The following is a 19,525-nucleotide window of genomic DNA, read 5'->3' as shown; positions in this document are numbered from 1 at the left end:
TCTCTGACCTACATTTTGCCTTTTCATAAGGGCTCATACATTGACGTTGGCATACAGGGAGGATTAGGAGTGAAAGGGGAAAGGTTTAGGGTACTGACACTCACAAAACACGGACTCCCAGCTCCACACTGTAGATAAACACACACACACACGTGGGGGAACAGTTTGGAGTTCTATCGGAGGAGAGTGTGGGCCAGATGGAGAGAGTTTGTTTTGTTTGATGCGTCTCGGGGAAGTGTGTTAACAGAGTGTTTTTAGAGAGAGACAGAAGGAGTGGACGAGAGAGAGATGGAGAGAGAGAGAGAGACTGGAATCTGGAATCCAGTTCTCTGAATATAGCCATTGTATTCCATGGTGTGTCCATGAGGCAGCCCAGTGTATTGTGTGAAGGACCATAGGGCCATGTGAGCTCGCTGGTGAAAGGCTCTCTGTGAGAGGCAGGAGAAGGAACTGCAGTCCCTGCCGCCAGCCCAGGGGGGCCTCTGCCAAGGCAACGCTGAATGGCTGATGCCACCCATTGGAGGATAGTGGGCATACTGTAAACAAGGGTTTTAGTCAAGCTGTCAGCACGCACACACATACACGCTACACACACACAAGAGATAGTCCAGTATGACTGGTTGTTGTCAGATACTAGACAGGTGTTTGTGTCCTCATTTGGCTCCACTGCAGGGTCAATTTATTTTTAAAATTGCGTTAGCATGTGAGTCTTTGCCTTTCGCTGCTGATTCGCGCTCATTTTCTCTCTCGTCACCTCTCCCTTCGCACAGACAGTCGATGGAGCCCACAGGCATCAACACCACAGGCTGTTGATGCCATTAGCTTCACCCTGCTGGCACTCAGACAGATGGATCGAAAAATAATATTTGATGCTCTCGTGAAATGAGAAAAGAAGAGTTCTTTGGTTGACGTTGCATGAAGATGAATGCTTGGCAATTTCAAATGTGACGGCGAGGCTGTTGACTGTTGAATCCTTGCCGGCAAACTGAGGCTTGTGTACACGTTCGAAAGGCCATTTGACTGTTTGCCTCCTTCCATTTTTACTACGGCCTGTGTATCACCGCGGCAACCATGTCGCCAGTCACTAATGCTCTTAGAACAGAGAGCCCCCACTGGTAGGGAAGCGCCTTAGGGACATGTTAGTCTCCCCGTGGTCTGCTTTCAGGCTTTCTACTTTGCAGCCAGGCTGATTGTATTAAAAGTAGAGTCATTGAAACTAGGCACTAGCAGGGCAGTTCTGTACAGGATCAGGGATTTCTTATTGACGTGCTTGGAGAAGCTTCCATCTGCAGTCTTGAGTTTCCAGGTAACAGTGGGTGAAGTGCCTTGCGCAAGGACACAACGTCATTTGACACGGCCGGGAATCGAACTGGCAACCTTCTGATTACTAGCCCGACTCCCTCACCGCTCAGCCATCTGACTCCCTAGTATCAGACTTGCGAGTATCAGACTCATATTCTGACTAGAATGATGAGTATGACAACGGCAGGCTAGGTCTTTCTTAATCCGACGGGAAGATTTTTGGATCGTTATGAAATCATGGCGTGGAACGCTCCACCCATATGAAGCTGTCGAGGAAAGCTTCTGAGAAAGTACAAGTGAGAGTTAGAAGAGCCAGGCCAGAATCCCAGTGATTTCACCATGTTTTGGGATTATTACATGGACGCCGTGAGAACATTGTCATATGCATAAGCCACGGTATTACTCTGGGGAGGAAGTGTGTGTGTGTGTGTGTGCCTGTCACTATGAGGAGATCTGTGTGTTATGACATTGTGCTGAGCGTTAGTCCTTGTACTTATGCAACATGCTGGCTCCCTGACCTGACAGAGAAGCTCTGGGGGAATAACTGACACTAAGCTAGGTTTCAGCTGAGTCCTCTCTCCCCAGCACTGCAGCCCTTTCTACCCCAGCACAGCTGCCCTCCTTACCCCAGCACAACAGCCCTCCCTACCCCAGCACACCCAGCACAACAGCCCTCCCTACCCCAGCACACCCAGCACAACAGCCCTCCCTACCCCAGCACAACAGCCCTCCCTACCCCAGCACACCCAGCACAACAGCCCTCCCTACCCCAGCACACCCAGCACAACAGCCCTCCCTACCCCAGCACAACAGCCCTCCCTACCCCAGCACACCCAGCACAACAGCCCTCCCTACCCCAGCACACCCAGCACAACAGCCCTCCCTACCCCAGCACAACAGCCCTCCCTACCTCAGCACAACAGCCCTCCCTACCCCAGCACAACAGCCCTCCCTACCCCAGCACAACAGCCCTCCCTACCTCAGCACAACAGCCCTCCCTACCCCAGCACAACAGCCCTCCCTACCCCAGCACAACAGCCCTCCCTACCCCAGCAAAGCAGCCTTCCTTACCCAGCACTGCAGCTCTCTTTACCCCAGCACACCCAGCTGAATGACTTTCATGTCAGAGGCTCTTTTTCACCAAGAGATTCACCAATCCCTGAGCATGGGCCTAAATCTGTGGCTCAGGGATGACCTGCTGCGATGCCATGACGCCGCACAGAGAAATGAGGACTCATGTCTATTGTCCTTTCTGGATTTACCGCCACCTACTGGACAGATTTGGTAGTGTGCAATTCCATGCCATTTTGACTGTAGTCCCTGCATTTGAAACACTACCTTTTGATCATTGTCTTTCTTTCTTTCTTTCTTTCTTTCATTCTCTCTCTCTCTCTCTCTCTCTCTCTCTCTCTCTCTCTCTCTCTCTCTCTCTCTCTCTCTCTCTCATATGCTTGCTCTCTCTTTCTCTCTCACTCTCTCTTTCTTATTTTGGCAGTACATTGTCAGTTTTCAACATTCCTGTGGTCCTGTCCTGAGCTATATTAAGTCTGTCTTGTTAGGCTTCTTCCCCTCTCAGTGAGTTATCTTCCAGTTTCCTGAGTGCTCATGTTGTTTTAAACAACAAGTCACTCGGGGAGGTTTATCAGGGAATCCCAACCGGCTGATATATGAACTGATGAACTTCCTGCCGGATAGAGATTGAACCCCTAACAACTTCCTGTGCCTGTCAGTGTTTAACCACAGCTAGCAGAGGGCGCTCGCTAAACTCCACACCCCTTTCCATTGTTTTAGCCACATTACCAGTATAGCTTTATATTATAGCGAATGAAAAGCTTAGGATAACTCAATATGAAATACTGGTCAGTTCATGAAAAACACACTCACACATACACGCGCACACACACACACACACAGTGCATACGGACCAACACAGCTATCGGTAATCAAGTCCTCGGGGGAAGGACTTAAAGGCATGATGTCATGGTAGTTACCAGGATTTTTAGATTGCCCTCTGCTCTGCCACCAGACAGCTACCTGTGCCCCAAGAGAGGTGTGTGTGTGTCTCTATCTGTGTTTGTGCGGTCCGTGTGCGGAGTGCGTTGGTCGCGTGTGCTAACAGCGCCTCCGCGTCGCCCACACGAATCAGCTTCACATTTGTGTCAGCGTCGGAGCTGAGCTCTGCTTTGACTGCTGAAATCAATACCCTGGCTAAATGCGAGCGTTATTGGGTTTGCTCGATCTCCGCGCTGTTCCAGCAGCCGGCGCTCGGAGGCGCTGTCAGAGTGATCTCACAGATCCCGCTGTCGGATTCGCGGAAATGCGTCGTGTCCCCCGTCGCTCTAAAACTGGCCCCCCTCCTCACCCCCCCCCCCCCCCCCCCCCCCGGTGACGTCATCCCACTTCTCGTCGGTGTCTCTCACAGCCACCGTGCCGTCGACCTCCTCAGGGTTGGCTCTCTGCGGCCGCCGCGATGCTATATCGTCGTTGTCGTACTTCGGAGCCAACAGCAGCGCGATGAGCGCGATCTTGGGAGGGCTACCTTAACAGTCTAGCTCGGTCCGGCCCAGGCCCGAACACACGTTCTGTACACGAACGACCCGCTCGTTTCCTTGTCCCTACCTCCTCGTGTGAAGACGGACCCCGGTGGCGCTGCATAGACATGTCATAGATGTGGTAGTATAGCACGGGCTTATTGATCTGCTGAGGGCGGAGGAGCCAGCTGTGTTTCCAGCAGACCAGCGGCCGCCTCTGCGCTAGCACGGCAGACAGGGGAGGGTGTGTTCAGATCGTCTCCCGGGAGCGCACCACTCAGGAGGCTGAAAGGAGCCGGGCCCTGAGGAATGGCCCTGCATTCTAATTCCCGCCCGTGTGGGAAGAACAAAGGCGTCGGCCAATTTCACACGGAAACTGCGGCAGTCTTACGGATTCCAGATTAGCGTCTTGTTGAAAAACAAGATCTGTGTTTGTTTCAAACCTGTATTACATGATCCTGGGTATGGCAGATTATTAACGTGCTACGTGTTGTTGCTTGGTGCACATAAGCTAGAGGTGACCTCACAGCTGCTGGCTCCTCCCTCTACGGCCAGAAGGGTCCCTGTGGACAGGTCACACAACGCTGGAAGAACACACAGACACACACACACACACACACAAACACACCCATCATGACACACCATCATGTTTGACATTTCACCTCAGAGAAAAGCCATAGGGGGAGCTTGTTTTGTGATCTCTCTCTCTCTCTCGTCTCTCTCTCTCTCGTCTCTCTCTCTCTCTCTCTCTCTCTATCCATCTCTCCCACACGAACACACACACCCACCCACACCCACACTCTGACATAAGCATGCGCCGACTCATTCACACACACATGCACAACCACACTGGATATGCCGATGCCTGGGCAGGGAGTGTTCAGAGTGTGACAGATCATGCTGAGGAAGCTGGTGTGCAAGAAGATCTGTGCCCGTAAGACCGCCGTCTTTTAATACCTCCTCTCCTGCCGTCTCTCTCTCTCTCCGTGTATCCCCTCTCCCTCCGTGGTCTTGTGTCTCTCTTCCTCCAACTCGCTCTCGCAATCTCCCTTTCTTTCTATTCGTTCCCCCTCCTTTCCCCCACTTGTAGCGCGCGTTTCCTAAGATTTGTATGTGACTGTCTCTCTGTCTCTCTGTCTCTCTCTCTCTCTCCCTCTCGCTCCCTCTCTCTCTTCCTCTCTCTTAATAACGGGGTTGGTTTCCCAGTAATGATAGTCTGCTCTGTGTTTAGAGGGCTAGAGCAACAGAGGAGTGGCTGGAGAGATGAGAATACAGAGTGGCTGGCTCGGCAGGGCTGTGTGTGAACGGTTGAACGGGGCGTGCCTGGGTGTCTGTCGCTCTTCCGTCTCTCCAGTCATGTCGCCCGAGGACGTCTGATGGGATGGGATGTCTGAACAGTCATCTGTGTTTTAGTCCGAGGTGCCAAACTGCGATGCAGCCTAATGATAGACATTTAACCCCGCAGGTATTTCAGTAAGAGCGTAGCCTTGCGTCGAGGTGCTTTCCCGAATGTGTCGACGTCGGTTCCCCTTCAGTCCAACTGAGGCAGTTGATCGAGCTCGTTGTGTGCGTCTGATAAAACGTAGGCGTCCATGACAGCTCATGCTGTATGTTTATATCCATCTACGGGTATATTAATACATATATACATATACTGTGTCCATCTTCAGCTTTGTCCTCTAGCTGGCTGGAGTCATCCCTCCATCATACTGTATTTGTCCATGCTAATCCCTCATGTGAGAGGGTGAGCTGGAGAAGTGACAGGTCGGCTCGCGGACCTCAAACACGCAAGCCAGATTTAATCTTCTCCCTGGTGACGGAGGGCCGGTCAGAGAGACAGGGTCACACACAGCACGTCCGGGTTCATCCGGTGCACGCTCGGTTAAGCGGCGCAGAGGGGACTCGACCTCGCGGCGCTCTGGCGTGAGCTCTGGGCTGGTCTGGGAGGGTGACGCCCCCTAGCTGCAGGTGTAGGAACAGCTCAACCGTCCACCTCCACCCGATCAAGTTGATCAGTCACCAGGCCCCCCCAATGACCAGTGCTTCTTTACCCGCCTCTTCTCCTTCTCACCCAGTGAGAGTCGGCGGTGACGACAGAACGCGGGACTGTAGAACCGAGATCCGCTCTGAGCCCTCGCGAGACCTAACCCGAGTTCTTCTTCCTCCTCCCCCTTCTTCTCTCTCTTTCCCTCCCAACCCAGACAAGAACTTTGATGACGAGGACTCAGTGGACGGGGGCCGGTCCTCCTCCTCCTCGTCCTCCAAGGCGCCCCCCGGGGGCCGGAGGCCCGTGGCCGTGGGCTGCGTCAGGAGGCCCAGCTCGGCCGGCGCGCCCAAAGTCGCAGGTGAGCCCCCCCCCCCCCCCTCCCTCAGCACCACACCGACCAAGGAAGTGACACGTCCATTCGTGTCGACGGGCGCAAACGTATGGAAAGAAATGCATTCATTCATCTATAATGTTGTGTGTGTGTCCCGTCCCCCCACGCAGGTAAAGAGGGTGCCAGTGCAGGTGGCGTCGACGAGGAGGACTTCGTCAAGTCCTACGTGGATGTGCCGACCATCCAGGTAGGCCTCCTCTCTTCCTCCTGAAGAACCCAACTTCCTGGGTGGAAGCTGTCACGTTTGATATGAACTCCCCCCTCTCTGTTACCCCCTCCTCCCCCTCTCCCCCGAACAGCTCCACTCCAACCGTGAGATGGAGGAGCACATCAGCAAGGTGCGGGAGGTGCTGTCCGACGACAAGCACGACTGGGAACACCGCGTGGTGGCGGTAAGCTCCGCCCCATTGGTCCTCCTCGCTCAGGGACCACGCCCACTCACTCACTCATACCTTGTTGTGTTCCTGTAGGAAATGACATACAGCCGCTACACAAAGCACGGTCCTAAAGCTAACGACACAGAGTGATGTTGTATACAGCCTGCACACCCCCCAGTCACCTAGTGTCTATTGGTCATCCTTTACAGCTAAGGAAGGTGCGCTCGCTCCTATTGGGCGGAGCGTTGGACTACGAGGGCTTCCCCCAGCAGCTCCGCCTCCTGGAAGCCCCCCTGAAGCTGTCGGCTAAGGACCTGCGCTCCCAGGTGGTCCGCGAGGCCTGCATCACCCTGGGGTGAGGAACCACCCCGCTCCCCCCTGACTCCACCCACTGCGTCCAGACCTCGTCCACATCCCGTGTACACGCATCCTGTCACCGACGACACGGAGAGCGAATGCATGTCGTCAAAGTGTAATTACAAGTTGGGGCGCCGTGCGAATATCCGTCATCTTGTGCTAATGTGCTGGCGATGAGCTGGAACAGAACCGCCGGTCACACAGCCAAGCACGGCGCTCGCCGAAAGAGCAGCTGCTTGATGGATGGGCAAGGTGGGCAGCTTCTTAATGCCACCCTGCTGCCCCCCCCACCCCCCCCGGCACACATAGCTGGCAGCCACATCTGTAATAACCCAACACGGATGTGCCTGGAGATAGCCTGGCTGGAAGAGTCAGTGTGGTTTTAGAACATCTAGTGGGATAGAAGGCCTAACTGCCAGCGATCGAACCCCTGTTCCTTTAGTGTCCTCTCCGGACAGACGTGGGCTAGCTGTGTGATGAGGTGGTTTTGCAGGTAGAGCTTGATATTGATTTGTTTGTGTTGATTGGATCCTTGTACCCCCTCTCCCCTCCCTCCCTCCCTCCCACCGGCCAGGCATCTGTCGTCATTGCTGGGCAACAAGTTTGACCACGGGGCGGAGAGCATCATGCCCACGCTCCTCAACCTGGTGCCCAACAGCGCCAAGATCATGGCCTCGTCTGGGGTGGTCGCCATCCGCCTCATTCTGAGGGTGAGCGACACACACAGTCTCACACACACACACACACACACACACACAGTCTCTCACACACACACACAGTCTCTCACACACACGCGAGCCCACAAGCCCGTATTCACTCTTGTCCTTCTCTGATTCCAGCAAACGCACTACCCGCGCCTCATCCCCATCATCACCAGTAACTGCACCTCCAAATCAGTGGCGGTGAGAAGGTGAGGACTTCTGGTCCGGTCTTCCTGGTCCCGGCCTCCTTTCCCTTCCCCACGTTCTCACTCCCCACATTCTCACGTGTGCTTGTCTGCTCTCCAGGCGCTGCTACGAGTTCCTGGACCTCATGCTACAAGAGTGGCACACACAAACCCTGGAGAGGTGAGAACCCACGGTTCACTGCTGTTAGACATCCAAGCAGCCTCTCTCACACACACACACACACACATTCGCGCGTGCATGCGCGCGAGCGCTCGTTAGCTCGTGTGTGCGCGCGGTTTGTGAATCTCCCCTCGTGACATTTAAGTATGTGGGTGTCGGCCGGGTGGGCGACTGATGAGGCCGGTGTGATTGATGAGTGCCGAGCGAGCCGTCGGGGCTCCCGGCAGTGAGGGGCTCGCGCCGTTACCACGGCAACCGGCGCTGCCGAAAGAGTTTAAAAAGGGGTGTGGGGACGCCTGCTGAGACCACTCTCCCAGAGGACCCACCAGGACGAGAGGAGGGCTGTGTGTGAGAGCAGAGAGAGACACAGAGAGAGACACAGAGAGAGAGACAGAGAGAGAGACAGAGAGAGAGAGACAGAGAGAGAGACAGAGAGAGACAGAGAGAGAGACAGAGAGAGAGACAGAGAGACAGAGAGAGAGACAGAGAGAGAGACAGAGAGACGGAGAGAGAGAGAGACAGAGAGAGAGAGAGAGACAGAGAGAGAGAGAGAGAGACAGAGAGAGAGACAGAGAGAGAGAGAGAGAGAGACAGAGAGAGACAGAGAGAGACGGAGAGAGAGAGAGACAGAGAGAGAGAGAGAGACAGAGAGAGAGAGAGACAGAGAGAGACGGAGAGAGAGAGAGACAGAGAGAGAGACAGAGAGAGAGAGACAGAGAGAGAGAAACAGAGAGAGACAGAGAGAGAGAGACAGAGAGAGACGGAGAGAGAGAGAGTGAGACAGAGAGAGAGACAGAGACGGAGAGAGAGAGAGACAGAGAGAGAGAGAGAGAGAGAGAGAGAGAGAGAGAGAGAGTAGAGGTAGAAAAGAGAGAGACCGTGTGTGTGACAGAGCTTTGAGACGTTCTGCTGCTGAAGGCTGCCTCTCTCTCTCTCTCTGCCCCGCCATGTTCCCCTACTACCCCAGACACGTGGCCGTCCTCACAGAGACCATCAGGAAGGGAATCCACGACGCCGACTCTGAGGCCAGATCTGTCGCCAGGAAGTAAGTTCCAGCTCATACCGTTTATGGAGTATTACTTTAAATGTGTATCATTTGTACTTGATTCTTTTACCGCTGCATGACCTGTGTAAAGGTATGGTCGAAGAGATATTGGAAGTTGATCGTTAATTATTTATTTATTTTATTCTTATTTTTTTTCTCTTTAAAGTTTTATGTTTGAAAGTCAGTTTCACCTTTCCCTCTCCCATCCAGGTGCTATTGGGGTTTCCATGGCCACTACAGCCGGGAGGCGGAGCATTTGTTCCAGGCGCTGGAGTCGACCTATCAGAAGGCTCTCCAGTCACACCTGAAGAGTTCCGACAGCATCGTGTCCCTGCCCCAGTCTGACCGCTCCTCCTCCAGCTCCCAGGAGAGCCTCAAGTAAGACCATGCCATGCTCTCCATCTCTCCACCTCTCCACCTCTCCACCCCTCCACCTCTCCACCCCTCCACCTCTCCACCTCTCCACCCCTCCACCTCTCCACCTCTCCACCTCTCCACCTCTCCACCTCTCCACCCCTCCACCTCTCCACCTCTCTACCTCTCCACCTCTCCACCCCTCCACCTCTCCACCTCTCCACCCCTCCACCTCTCCACCTCTCCACCCCTCCACCTCTCTACCTCTCCACCTCTCCACCTCTCCACCTCTCTACCTCTCCACCTCTCCACCTCTCCACCTCTCCACCTCTCCACCTCACCACCTCTCCACCCCTCCACCTCTCTACCTCTCCACCTCTCCACCCCTCCACCTCTCCACCTCTCCACCTCACCACCTCTCCACCTCACCACCTCTCCACCTCTCTACCTCACCATCTCTCCACCTCTCTACCTCTTCACCTTTTCATTTCTCGGTCATTCCACCTTCCCTCCCTCCCTTCTTTCCTTCCTCCCTCTGTGACTCATGGCGGAATGAGTTTCTAAAGGGCTATTAAACATCGATTTGAGGATGCCACTAATGTGTATAAGCCTGTTGGCCTGCAATTGTAACGGCGGCCATGATCATCTGCAGCTGCCCGGGGGAACACAGTGGAATTGATTGTGTTCCTTCATCCAGTTTAACGGTCCCCCACGGAGTAGTGGGCTATGACCTCACCTCCTCCTGCAGCAGGACAGCAGCTGCTCAAAGCAGGACCCAGGGAGAGGGGAGAGAGGGGGGGGGGGTGGAGTGAGTGTGTACAGTATGTGGTGTGTGTAAAAAGAGTCAGTGCCTGATGAGACTGTATGTGGGGAGACAGTGATCGGATCTTTCTCTGGGAAGTCTTTATAACACTGAGCTGAGACAGAGGCAGGTGCTGCTGGATAGTCGTAGCAAATGTCTGTATCCGTCACGTGACTTTCAGTACTCTCTGTGTATTCGCTGCTCGAATCAGCAGCGTCGGTAGAGTGTTGTTCTTGTTTCCTGATCCATCCCCTCTCTCTCCTCAGCCGGCCCCTGTCTGTCAAGAGTGTCATAGGAGGCAGCATGACGCGGAGTAAGGAAGCCCTTTCTTCTCTCCCGTCGAGTTTCCTGCACGTCCACTTCGGGTCAGTGTTCATGTGGGCTCCGTGTGTGAGCAGGCATGTTGATATCTCTCCCCCCCTCCTCTCCCCCAGGTAAGCTGATCAGCTCCAGGGTCTCCTCCACGCCCGGCTCCCTCCAGCGTTCCCGTAGTGACATCGACGTCAACGCCGCCGCCAGTGCCAAGTCCCGCCTCTCCACCGTCCCCTCGGCGTCTCCCTTCAGCTCTGCCTCCGCCCTGCCTCCAGGGTCCTACGCTTCCCTAGGTAAACCTCCGCCCTGCCTCCAGGGTCCTACGCTTCCCTAGGTAAACCTCCGCCCTGCCTCCAGGGTCCTACGCTTCCCTAGGTAAACCTCCGCCCTGCCTCCAGGGTCCTACGCTTCCCTAGGTAAACCTCCGCCCTGCCTCCAGGGTCCTACGCTTCCCTAGGTAAGGCTCCGCCCTGCCTCCAGGGTCCTACGCTTCCCTGTGTCACAGAGGGCTTTGCATATGCCTGTATAACTTCAACTAAACCAACCGTAACCCTAAAGTCAGACAAGGAAAAACTCCCCAAAAAATGTAAGAAACCTGGGGTTTCTTATTCTAATTCAGTGCAATTCAGTGAGGGATCCCCTCCTCCAGAGACAGTTGGTGACACCGGAAATAGCAGAGCAAGACTGAACACAGTCATGTCTCAAGAATAGAGATCAAAGTTAGAATATGCAAATGGATGGTGAAACACAGATACCCACAGTTCCAAATCAGTGCAGTATCTGCAGTGCTCCGCATTGGCGCCTGTCGGTTCAGGCAGTCGTATCCACACCAGCTTTTAATTGTCTCCTCTCCGATGGATCATTCCGGCAACAGAGTGGGTCAAATGGAGGAAAGGACACAAGGAGAGGAATCCACTTTAAACTGTTTGGACCCTCATACTCAGTTTCTCTCTCATCCCCACTAGCCCCCCCGCCCCCCATCGGAGCACTTAAAAAAAATGGCACGCCCACAAGAATCCCATCTTCAGGAGCGGTCATACGTCATGTCCGCACGTCTTAATGAAGTACTCAGATGTCGAGCTGAAACCAGTGGCTTTTATGGCTCACTGTGGGAGGATTAATAAGCCTGTCGTCTGCTGGCTGGATGGCTGGATGTCATTAAGCTGTTCTGTCAGCAGGAACACACTAAATCCACACTACGGGTTCTCCTCATGCACCAGTTTGACTAATAGCTGAGACCTGGGCAACCAACCCCTCACATCCAGGCTGTAATTAAAGGAGAGTCCCTTCTGGAAACTAACATTTAAGGCCGCGCTAACTTATGACAAACAGCTCTCCACTTAGCACCCAGACAGATTGTAATGGGAGGATCTAAGATGGCCGACACTAATATCCGTGCCTCTCCTCTTTCCTCTGTGGAGCCAACGGAACTCTTCCCATCTTTTTTTCCTTTTCTCCTGGCTAACTGTTACTAATGTCTAACTCTACCTCTCCTCCCCCCTCGCCGCCCCCTGATCTTTATGTGCCCAAAGACGGCACACCTGGTAAAACTGATGGTAAGATCTGTGTGTGTCATTGTATTGGTGTGTGTGTGTGTGTGTGTGGGGGGGGTTTGAGTGAGAGAGAGCCGGTGTGGCAGTGACTGAGTGTGTGTGTGTGGTGGTGAGTAGTGTAGTATATTTGTGTCAGTCTTTGTTTGTCGGGGGGCTGTATTCTAGAGCCCCCCCCCCCCTTCTGTCCTTCCGTTCCTTCGTACCGATGGTCTTCAGTTGAACTCTGCATGAGCTGTCTGCATGATCCTCCTTCTCTCTCACCCCCCTCCCCCTCTCTCTCCCCCAACTAACAATGGTCTCCTGTTATCCTCACAACAAACTGCACCCAGACCAGTTGCGAAAGGGTTTTTAACAGGTTTTTTTTGGTTTGTTGTCTAAACGTTTGTTGACTCTTTTCAGCAGCTGGTATGCAACTGTGTGTCCCCGATAGAGAGCATGGGAGTCCCCTCTTCACCTGTAGATGTTCATGTAGTTCATTGATCCCCTTCTCAATGTTTGCATCTCAATGTCTGTCTGTGGTGTTGTTTTTCTGAACGTGAAGATTCCACTTTATGGTTTCACTGTTCGGCCAGGTGTCAGTCCATATTACCTGCGTCTCCTGCTCTCATTCACAGATGGTGTGTTTGTTGTCATTTGGTTAGGATAAGTGAGTTCACATGAAGTGTGTGTGTGAGTGTGTGTTAGATAACCTGACGGAGCAGTGAAAAGGATCCTCAGGTGCGTGTGTCTGAGTTAGGGCTCAGAGCTTATTTCATTGTTTTGCTTGTTTGAGGATACTGTGTTCTATTTATAGACTGGTATATGACACGTGCCATTATCATCATCTAGACTTCAAAGAGACATTCTGGAACCCATGCAGTTTTTATAACGACTGCTGTGTTGCATAATGCTAGATATTGTAATGCGGCAGACAGGATGTGGTAGTCTTATCAAGTCTCCCCCGAGACAATTAAGATCACCTTCCCAACATTTCAATTCCAGACAGGTTTTTGAAACAGGCTGTGATAACAGTCGTGCTGTGTGTGTGTGTGTGTGCGTGTGCCTCTGAGGGAAGGAGATAAGAGAGGAAAAGGGGCAACGAGTGTGTGAGTTTCATATATTTGAGAGCTTCGATGGGAAACGTGGGATAGTGTTCGTTTGCAACGTCCACACTTAGCAAAGACAGAGTCCATAACAGTCTCTCAACTGTCTTGTTAGCGAAAGGTTTCTAAAGTACGAGTTTAGCCTAGGCAGCGTGTGACTGCGTTGTTGGGCAAAGTCAAGTCATAGGAGCCAGGATGCGTGTTCAGATGCACTGCATGCTGGAGAGATGTTGTCATGAGGGTCCACGTGAGAACACTGGATGCAAATACTGTTGGAAGTCTCTATCCTCCTCCAGGTTGTCTGTCTGTCTTCCCCCCCCCCCCCCCGGTGGTTCTGGAAGTCTCTATCCTCCTCCAGGTTGTCTGTCTGTCTTCCCCCCCCCCCCCCCCCGGTGGTTCTGGAAGTCTCTATCCTCCTCCAGGTTGTCTGTCTGTCTTCCCCCCCCCCCCCCGGTGGTTCTGGAAGTCTCTATCCTCCTCCAGGTTGTCTGTCTGTCTTCCCCCCCCCCCCCCCGGTGGTTCTGGAAGTCTCTATCCTCCTCCAGGTTGTCTGTCTGTCTTCCCCCCCCCCCCCGGTGGTTCTGGAAGTCTCTATCCTCCTCCAGGTTGTCTCCGTCTCTCCAACCCATCTTCCTCCTCTCCAGTCCGTCTACGTGTTGTGTGGTAAACTGTGTCTGGTGATGATACGGCCCGGCCTCAACTTTGTCTCTCTTTGTCTGTCTCTTTCCCCCCCCTCCTCTCTCCCCCCCCTCTCCCCCCCCCCCTCCCTCTCCCCCTCGCTCCCCAGGCCGAGTGCGTACCAGGAGACAGAGCTCAGGAAGTGCTGTGGGGGCCTCCAGCACTGTGGTGGACAGCAGGGGGCGCAGCCGAGCCAAAGTGGTTTCCCAGTCGCAGCGTAAGTTCAACGATCAAGCAGACAAGCACAGACGCGTTCATTTGTAGGAAGTATTCAGACCCTACGCACACGGTACCAGTCAAGATGAGGCTAGAGTCAGAACATGAGTCGCATTGTCCTGCTCAGTCTCTCATTGTCACATATTGCCTCAGTATGACCCATGATGTGACAGTTGTGAGGTCATATTAGGTCCTTGCGTTTTTCCTGTGTATTCTGTGTTTTCCTCATGAACCTGCTTGGTGAAGGGGCTGGATTCACTTCCGGGGCACCATATCACAGGGAGTGTGCGTGTGCTTGTGTGTGTGTGTGTGTGTGTGCGCGTGTCTGAATGGCTTAGAGGCTTCACATATGATGACGTTTGCACGTGTAACATGCACAATGAACTGCAGACCTGGCATGGTGCATGCTGGGTAACACACACTCATGTCACATTGACCGTTCTGATTCTCACCCGTTCTGCGGCTCCATAAACCAGGATCCAGATCGGCCAATCCCATCGGTGGTAAGGCCTAACTTCATCCAATCCGAGCCAAGCCTCCACCCCATTTCCTCTCCGCGGAGCTCATGCATGGCGACTCATTCGTTCCGTTCCTAGCTTCATGTCATCGTACCAGCATGCTCCGTTCAACTCAAGCCCCCGCAAAATTGCTATGGTTTCTGTATGGCGTTTACTTGGTCCCTTCCACCTAGCCTTCCTGTCGTGCTGTACCGTTCTACGTTGGTGGTGTGTTGGTTGTGGTCTGACCTGTCTTCATGGTTGGGTGTGTGGGTGTTCTGTCCCTGTGTGTTCTTCCACAGCTCAAGTCAGTCAAGTCAGTCGCTCGGTTAGATGTGGTCCAGACCCCCCCCCCCCCCCCCCCTCTGTCTGTCTGCGTTGGTCACCGTTTGTCCCTCGCCCATTCAAAAGCTGAATTCCCATCTCTGCGTTTCTATCCGTGCGAGTCGTCGGCCCTAGGAAGGAGAATGTCCCTGCCCTCTCTCTCCAGTGTTGTCGTCGCTCCTAAGAACTTAAGAATAGGTCACGGTTCCGCAACGTGATTTAGCAGTCATATGCCGAAATGAGGTCTCCTAAGATGACCTTTCACCTCCACTGATATCCCAGTGCGGTGCCTCCTAAACATGGAGGATGTATGGGACTTCAGCTTTGAGCCTGCCAGAACCCCCCCCCCCACCACCACCCCAACCCCCCCCCCCCCCCCCCCCCCCCAGCATGACACGGGAGAGGTGCGTCGGCAGTTGACCTCTGACCCTTCCGGGAGGCCCTCTGTCTCTTACAGACTCTGGCCACTCGCTAACTGCTGACCTTTGTTTGTGTGCGCGTGTGTGTTTTCCCCCCAGCGGGCAGCCGCTCCAGCTCCCCGGGCAAGCTGCTGGGCCACGCCTACGGGCGGATCCCCCGAGCCACCGTGTCGGCCGCCAGCACGCCACTGGACAAGAGGAGCAAGATCCCTCGCAGCCAGGGCTGCAGCCGGGAGACCAGCCCCAGCCGCCTGGGCCTGGGTGAGGAGCACACACACACACACATGTACATGAAACATGGCCGTACATTAACATACACACACATACACACCAAAATGCACGCATCCATAAATAAACACACACATGCACACGAACATACATAAACATACACACATGAAACATTTACATTTAGTCATTTAGCAGACGCTCTTATCCAGAGCGACTTAGAGTAAGTACAGGGACATTCCCCCCGAGGCAAGTAGGGTGAAGTGCCTTGCCCAAGGACACAACGTCATTTGGCCTGGGAAGCCGGGAATCGAACCAACAACCTTCTGATTAATGGCTCGACTCCCTAACCGCTCAGCCATCTGACACACACACATGCATCCATAAACACACTCACGCACACACACACACACACATCAGCATGCACACGCACAAACATAGACAAACGCACAGACAACACTTACATGGTGCATCTACACAGACGACATCCAGCATTCCAGGGCATTCTGCTGCAGGCTGTAGTAAGACTGGGAGCCTTCTCTGCACAGAGCACCTGTGCTGGACACTGATAAACGACACACTTCACTGAGGCTATCAGCATGCCATGGCAGTGCGTCCAAATGGGGGATTTCACAACCCCTATCTTATCTACAGTGTAGTGGTCTGGAGATAATCCCACTCGCGACGTCTGTCCCTCTGAGTGGGTCGGCTCACCACCACGTAGAAGACCACTGTCTGACCTACTTTCAGAGAAAGTGGACGACCATTGAGCATCACAGGAAGGACATCAGTCCCTATTTCACCTCCAGTCCAGTCACTTGCCCCCCCCCCCCCCCGTTGCTGTCTAAACCTTTGTGTTCGATTGGTTTTTGTACTTCATCCACAAATTCACCATCCGTTCCTTCCGCCTGTCGGTGTGTGCGTCTGTGCTGAGGTCACTGTCAGTGTGTGTCAGGCGTCAAGACTCCATCCCCATGTCTGCGGAGGCTGCCTTTTTACGTCTGTCTAATTGTAGCCATGACAGAGTAGGAGGAGTTACCGATCCAACAAGGAAGCAAGACTGCTATTTATTATGTCAAACTGTCACAAACGTGACTCTTTTAGGGGAAGTGTCTTTTACAATGACTCATTTACTCTTCAAACTATGAATCCATAGGATTTTTAGGTTGCGTTATAATACTTAATAAGACGCCATTTTTTATTGTGAATTTCTTTCAGATCTTGGTTGTTGTTTTTTTTTTTGTCTCTTGGGAGTTTGTTCTTCTTCTTCTTTATGTTCTTTGTAAGAAATGGTCGCATTAAACGTGGCCGTCTAATTCTTGTCTTATCTGCATGTTATTAAAGCTGAGAACTTCAGACTTGAGCTTGGACTGTGAGCTTCAGCTAACCTCGAATTCTGTGATTCTGCGTGACGGGCAAAGCCCTTTCTTGTCTATCTTGGTTTCCCCCCCTCCCCCCCAGCCTGGCCCAAACCCTCACTAACCCCCCACCCCACCACCTAACCCTAACCTCACCTGTGTGTTCTGACAGCCAGTGGTAAAGCTCTTCTTCATGCCGCTCTCCCCTACCGCACGCTAGCCCGGAGCCGCATCCCCCGGCCCAGCATGAGTCAGGGCTGCAGCCGGGACACCAGCCGCGAGAGCAGCCGCGACACCAGCCCCACCCGGGGCTTCGCTCCTCTGGGTGAGTACCGACGACCGCGGGGCCTCAGCACCAGCAGGACCAGCAGCGGTGGGGCCTTTCCGACCTCTCAGGGGAAACATTGCCCGTGTCCAAACACATAGTCCTTACACTCTTCTGCCCTCACCTCTACTACACCCTATCTGTCCAGTGTGTTAGGTCATGAGGAATCTTTCACTTGCTGTAGCTCTGCCTGACCTGCTCTCGGCATGCAAAACTAACTCTGACAAGTTTTAGAATAAAGCACTGTCTGTCTTACAGATTGTCTGTCTGTCTGTCTGTCTGACTGTCTGTCTGTCTGTCTGTCTGACTGGTGGGTAGGATTGTGACTGTATCATTATGGGACTCTTAAGTTGTATATGTGCAATACTTTTTTTGTTTGTTAAGAGTACGTTGTGTTCAAACCAGACAATATCCATGTGATGGAATGTGTCTTACTACGTGAAAGCATTATTATAGCTCAAGGACGTGCATTCACCTTTTTACTGCAAGTACAAATGGGACGACAGAATGAAAAGGCAGCGTGATGTATGTATGTTACATTCCGTGGCCATGCACTCATGTGTTTCCTGCAGCTCCTCTATGGACTGGAGAGGAGGCTCTATTTCCTGTCTATTTCCTGTACCGTGACATCACAGGAAATGACAAATCTGTCAGGGCCTTGAGTTGGTGGAGGAAGAGGGTGGCATGCAGGAAAGGGGCTGCATGGCGTTTCCCTCTTTCTCCTCTGACTTTAGGTAGTTGGTCATTCACATGATCCATACAGACCGCTCTTGGGTCCTTTCCCCACTGGCTCTCAGAGTTGAACCGTGTGTAACTGTCCAGTCCCACCCAGCTCAGCTCAGCAGTGTGTGGGTACCTCAGAGGAGTGTCCGGTGTGTGTATGTGTGTAGCGTGTGTCTAACCCCTCGGGTGTCCCCCCCCCCCCTCCTCCTCCTCCTCGCAGCCTCCCGACGTCACTCCCGCTCCACCAGTGCGCTCTCCACGGCCGACCCCCACGGCCAGTCAGGTGACCGGCACGCCAAACCCCACCACCCTTCTGTCCCCCCCCCCCTCCCTCCCCCCTCAGTGGACACACAACTGTACGCCGCCAGGGGGCGACAGGGAGCAAGGTCATCCATTGTCTGTGCTGTCGTCCAGTGCCGCGCGCAGTGTTGTTAATTTGAAGGCGGAAGCCTTGTTTTCATTTCTTCGTTCGTCATTGAGGCTTTTGTTGTGATGTCTTCATCTGCTTCTGCATATGATTTGCCTCAGGCATGCTGATATTGTGACTGTTAGCCATTTATCCTTTGTTTTTTACCGCTACCCTTTTAGTGTCCTTACACCCAGTGCTGACGGAAGCTAACTGTAGGTTCACATTTTGTTGTGGTCACCATTTTCCCCTCCTCACAAGAACGTCTAATGTTCATACTGCTTTGTCAGACTGTCATTGGCATCTGATGTCACACTTGTATCCATGCCCATCCTATATCTGGCCTATTTGTTTTGTTTCTCCCTGTACGGGATTCATTTGGCCCTGATTGGGTCCCACTCTATGTTATCTGGGGATTTCTGTTGGTGGGCGAATCCTTCTCATCCTTGTTCTGCATTCTTCTTCTTCATTCATGGTGTAAGCTCATGAAAACCATGTTATTTGGTGTCTTGGTGAAGTGTCGTTTTTTTTCCGTGTCGTTCTTTTGCGCAATTTCGCCACCCCAACATCTTACCGCCACAATAGGTCCCCCATAAGTATCACTCACTGTATTCACCTCGTCAAAGTTCCAGGTAAGCGATTCAGTGACCATGGAACCCTGTGATCCTGTTTAATCCACCCCCTCACTCACCAACCTCTCCGCCCCCCCCCCCTCTCCCTTCCTTCCAGACCGGTATGGTTTGCTCCACCAGGCCAGGATCTCGGCGTCGGTCAACGCCATGCGAGTCCTCAACACCGGTACTGAGGTGGAGGCGGCCGTGGCAGATGCTCTGGTAAGGACCCCGTCGGGGAAACCACATACCTGACGTCACCAAATCATAACTGGGCTGTTCCCAACAAGGACTGCAGTCTAGTTGACCCCTCTGACCCTGTGATCTGTCCTTCCCTTTCTCTCCTCCTGATTCTCTTCATCCACCTCTCAGCTGTTAGGAGACTCCAGGAATAAGGTAGTTTGCTTGTTTGCGTTACCGTCTGTAATCCACCCTACTCACGCATCTAGAAATATCACACGTGTACATGATACGGCTGACTTGCCAGCGTTCCAATAGGCTGATTCGAACCATTTATGTGTCCAACTCATGACGGCACTTAAAAGTTCTCACTTCCATGTGCAACCTTGCCTGTTGGATGTTA

The 19,525-nt window shown here is 53.1% G+C and overlaps 1 protein-coding gene across 1 annotated transcript in view; it reads left to right on the top strand.

Moving 5' to 3' along the window:
• clasp1a (cytoplasmic linker associated protein 1a) overlaps positions 1-19,525 on the top strand; it is a 53,807-nt gene that overhangs the window by 22,420 nt on the left and 11,862 nt on the right. The window contains exons 8-25 of the mRNA XM_067228182.1: positions 6,035-6,178; positions 6,322-6,398; positions 6,511-6,603; positions 6,798-6,943; positions 7,520-7,655; positions 7,785-7,855; positions 7,953-8,012; positions 8,980-9,057; positions 9,268-9,435; positions 10,480-10,526; positions 10,648-10,818; positions 13,948-14,055; positions 14,531-14,557; positions 15,394-15,555; positions 17,098-17,202; positions 18,146-18,208; positions 19,061-19,164; positions 19,315-19,338. Coding sequence (XP_067084283.1) covers positions 6,035-6,178; positions 6,322-6,398; positions 6,511-6,603; positions 6,798-6,943; positions 7,520-7,655; positions 7,785-7,855; positions 7,953-8,012; positions 8,980-9,057; positions 9,268-9,435; positions 10,480-10,526; positions 10,648-10,818; positions 13,948-14,055; positions 14,531-14,557; positions 15,394-15,555; positions 17,098-17,202; positions 18,146-18,208; positions 19,061-19,164; positions 19,315-19,338 — 1,784 coding nt within the window. The remainder of the gene's footprint in view (positions 1-6,034; positions 6,179-6,321; positions 6,399-6,510; positions 6,604-6,797; positions 6,944-7,519; positions 7,656-7,784; positions 7,856-7,952; positions 8,013-8,979; positions 9,058-9,267; positions 9,436-10,479; positions 10,527-10,647; positions 10,819-13,947; positions 14,056-14,530; positions 14,558-15,393; positions 15,556-17,097; positions 17,203-18,145; positions 18,209-19,060; positions 19,165-19,314; positions 19,339-19,525) is intronic.

Source organism: Osmerus mordax, chromosome 2 (genome assembly GCF_038355195.1).
Source record: "Osmerus mordax isolate fOsmMor3 chromosome 2, fOsmMor3.pri, whole genome shotgun sequence".
In the NCBI taxonomy this organism is placed as follows: Eukaryota; Metazoa; Chordata; class Actinopteri; order Osmeriformes; family Osmeridae; genus Osmerus; species Osmerus mordax.
The sequence above is the reverse complement of the archived record's forward strand: the minus strand, read 5'-3'. Positions and strand labels throughout refer to the sequence as shown.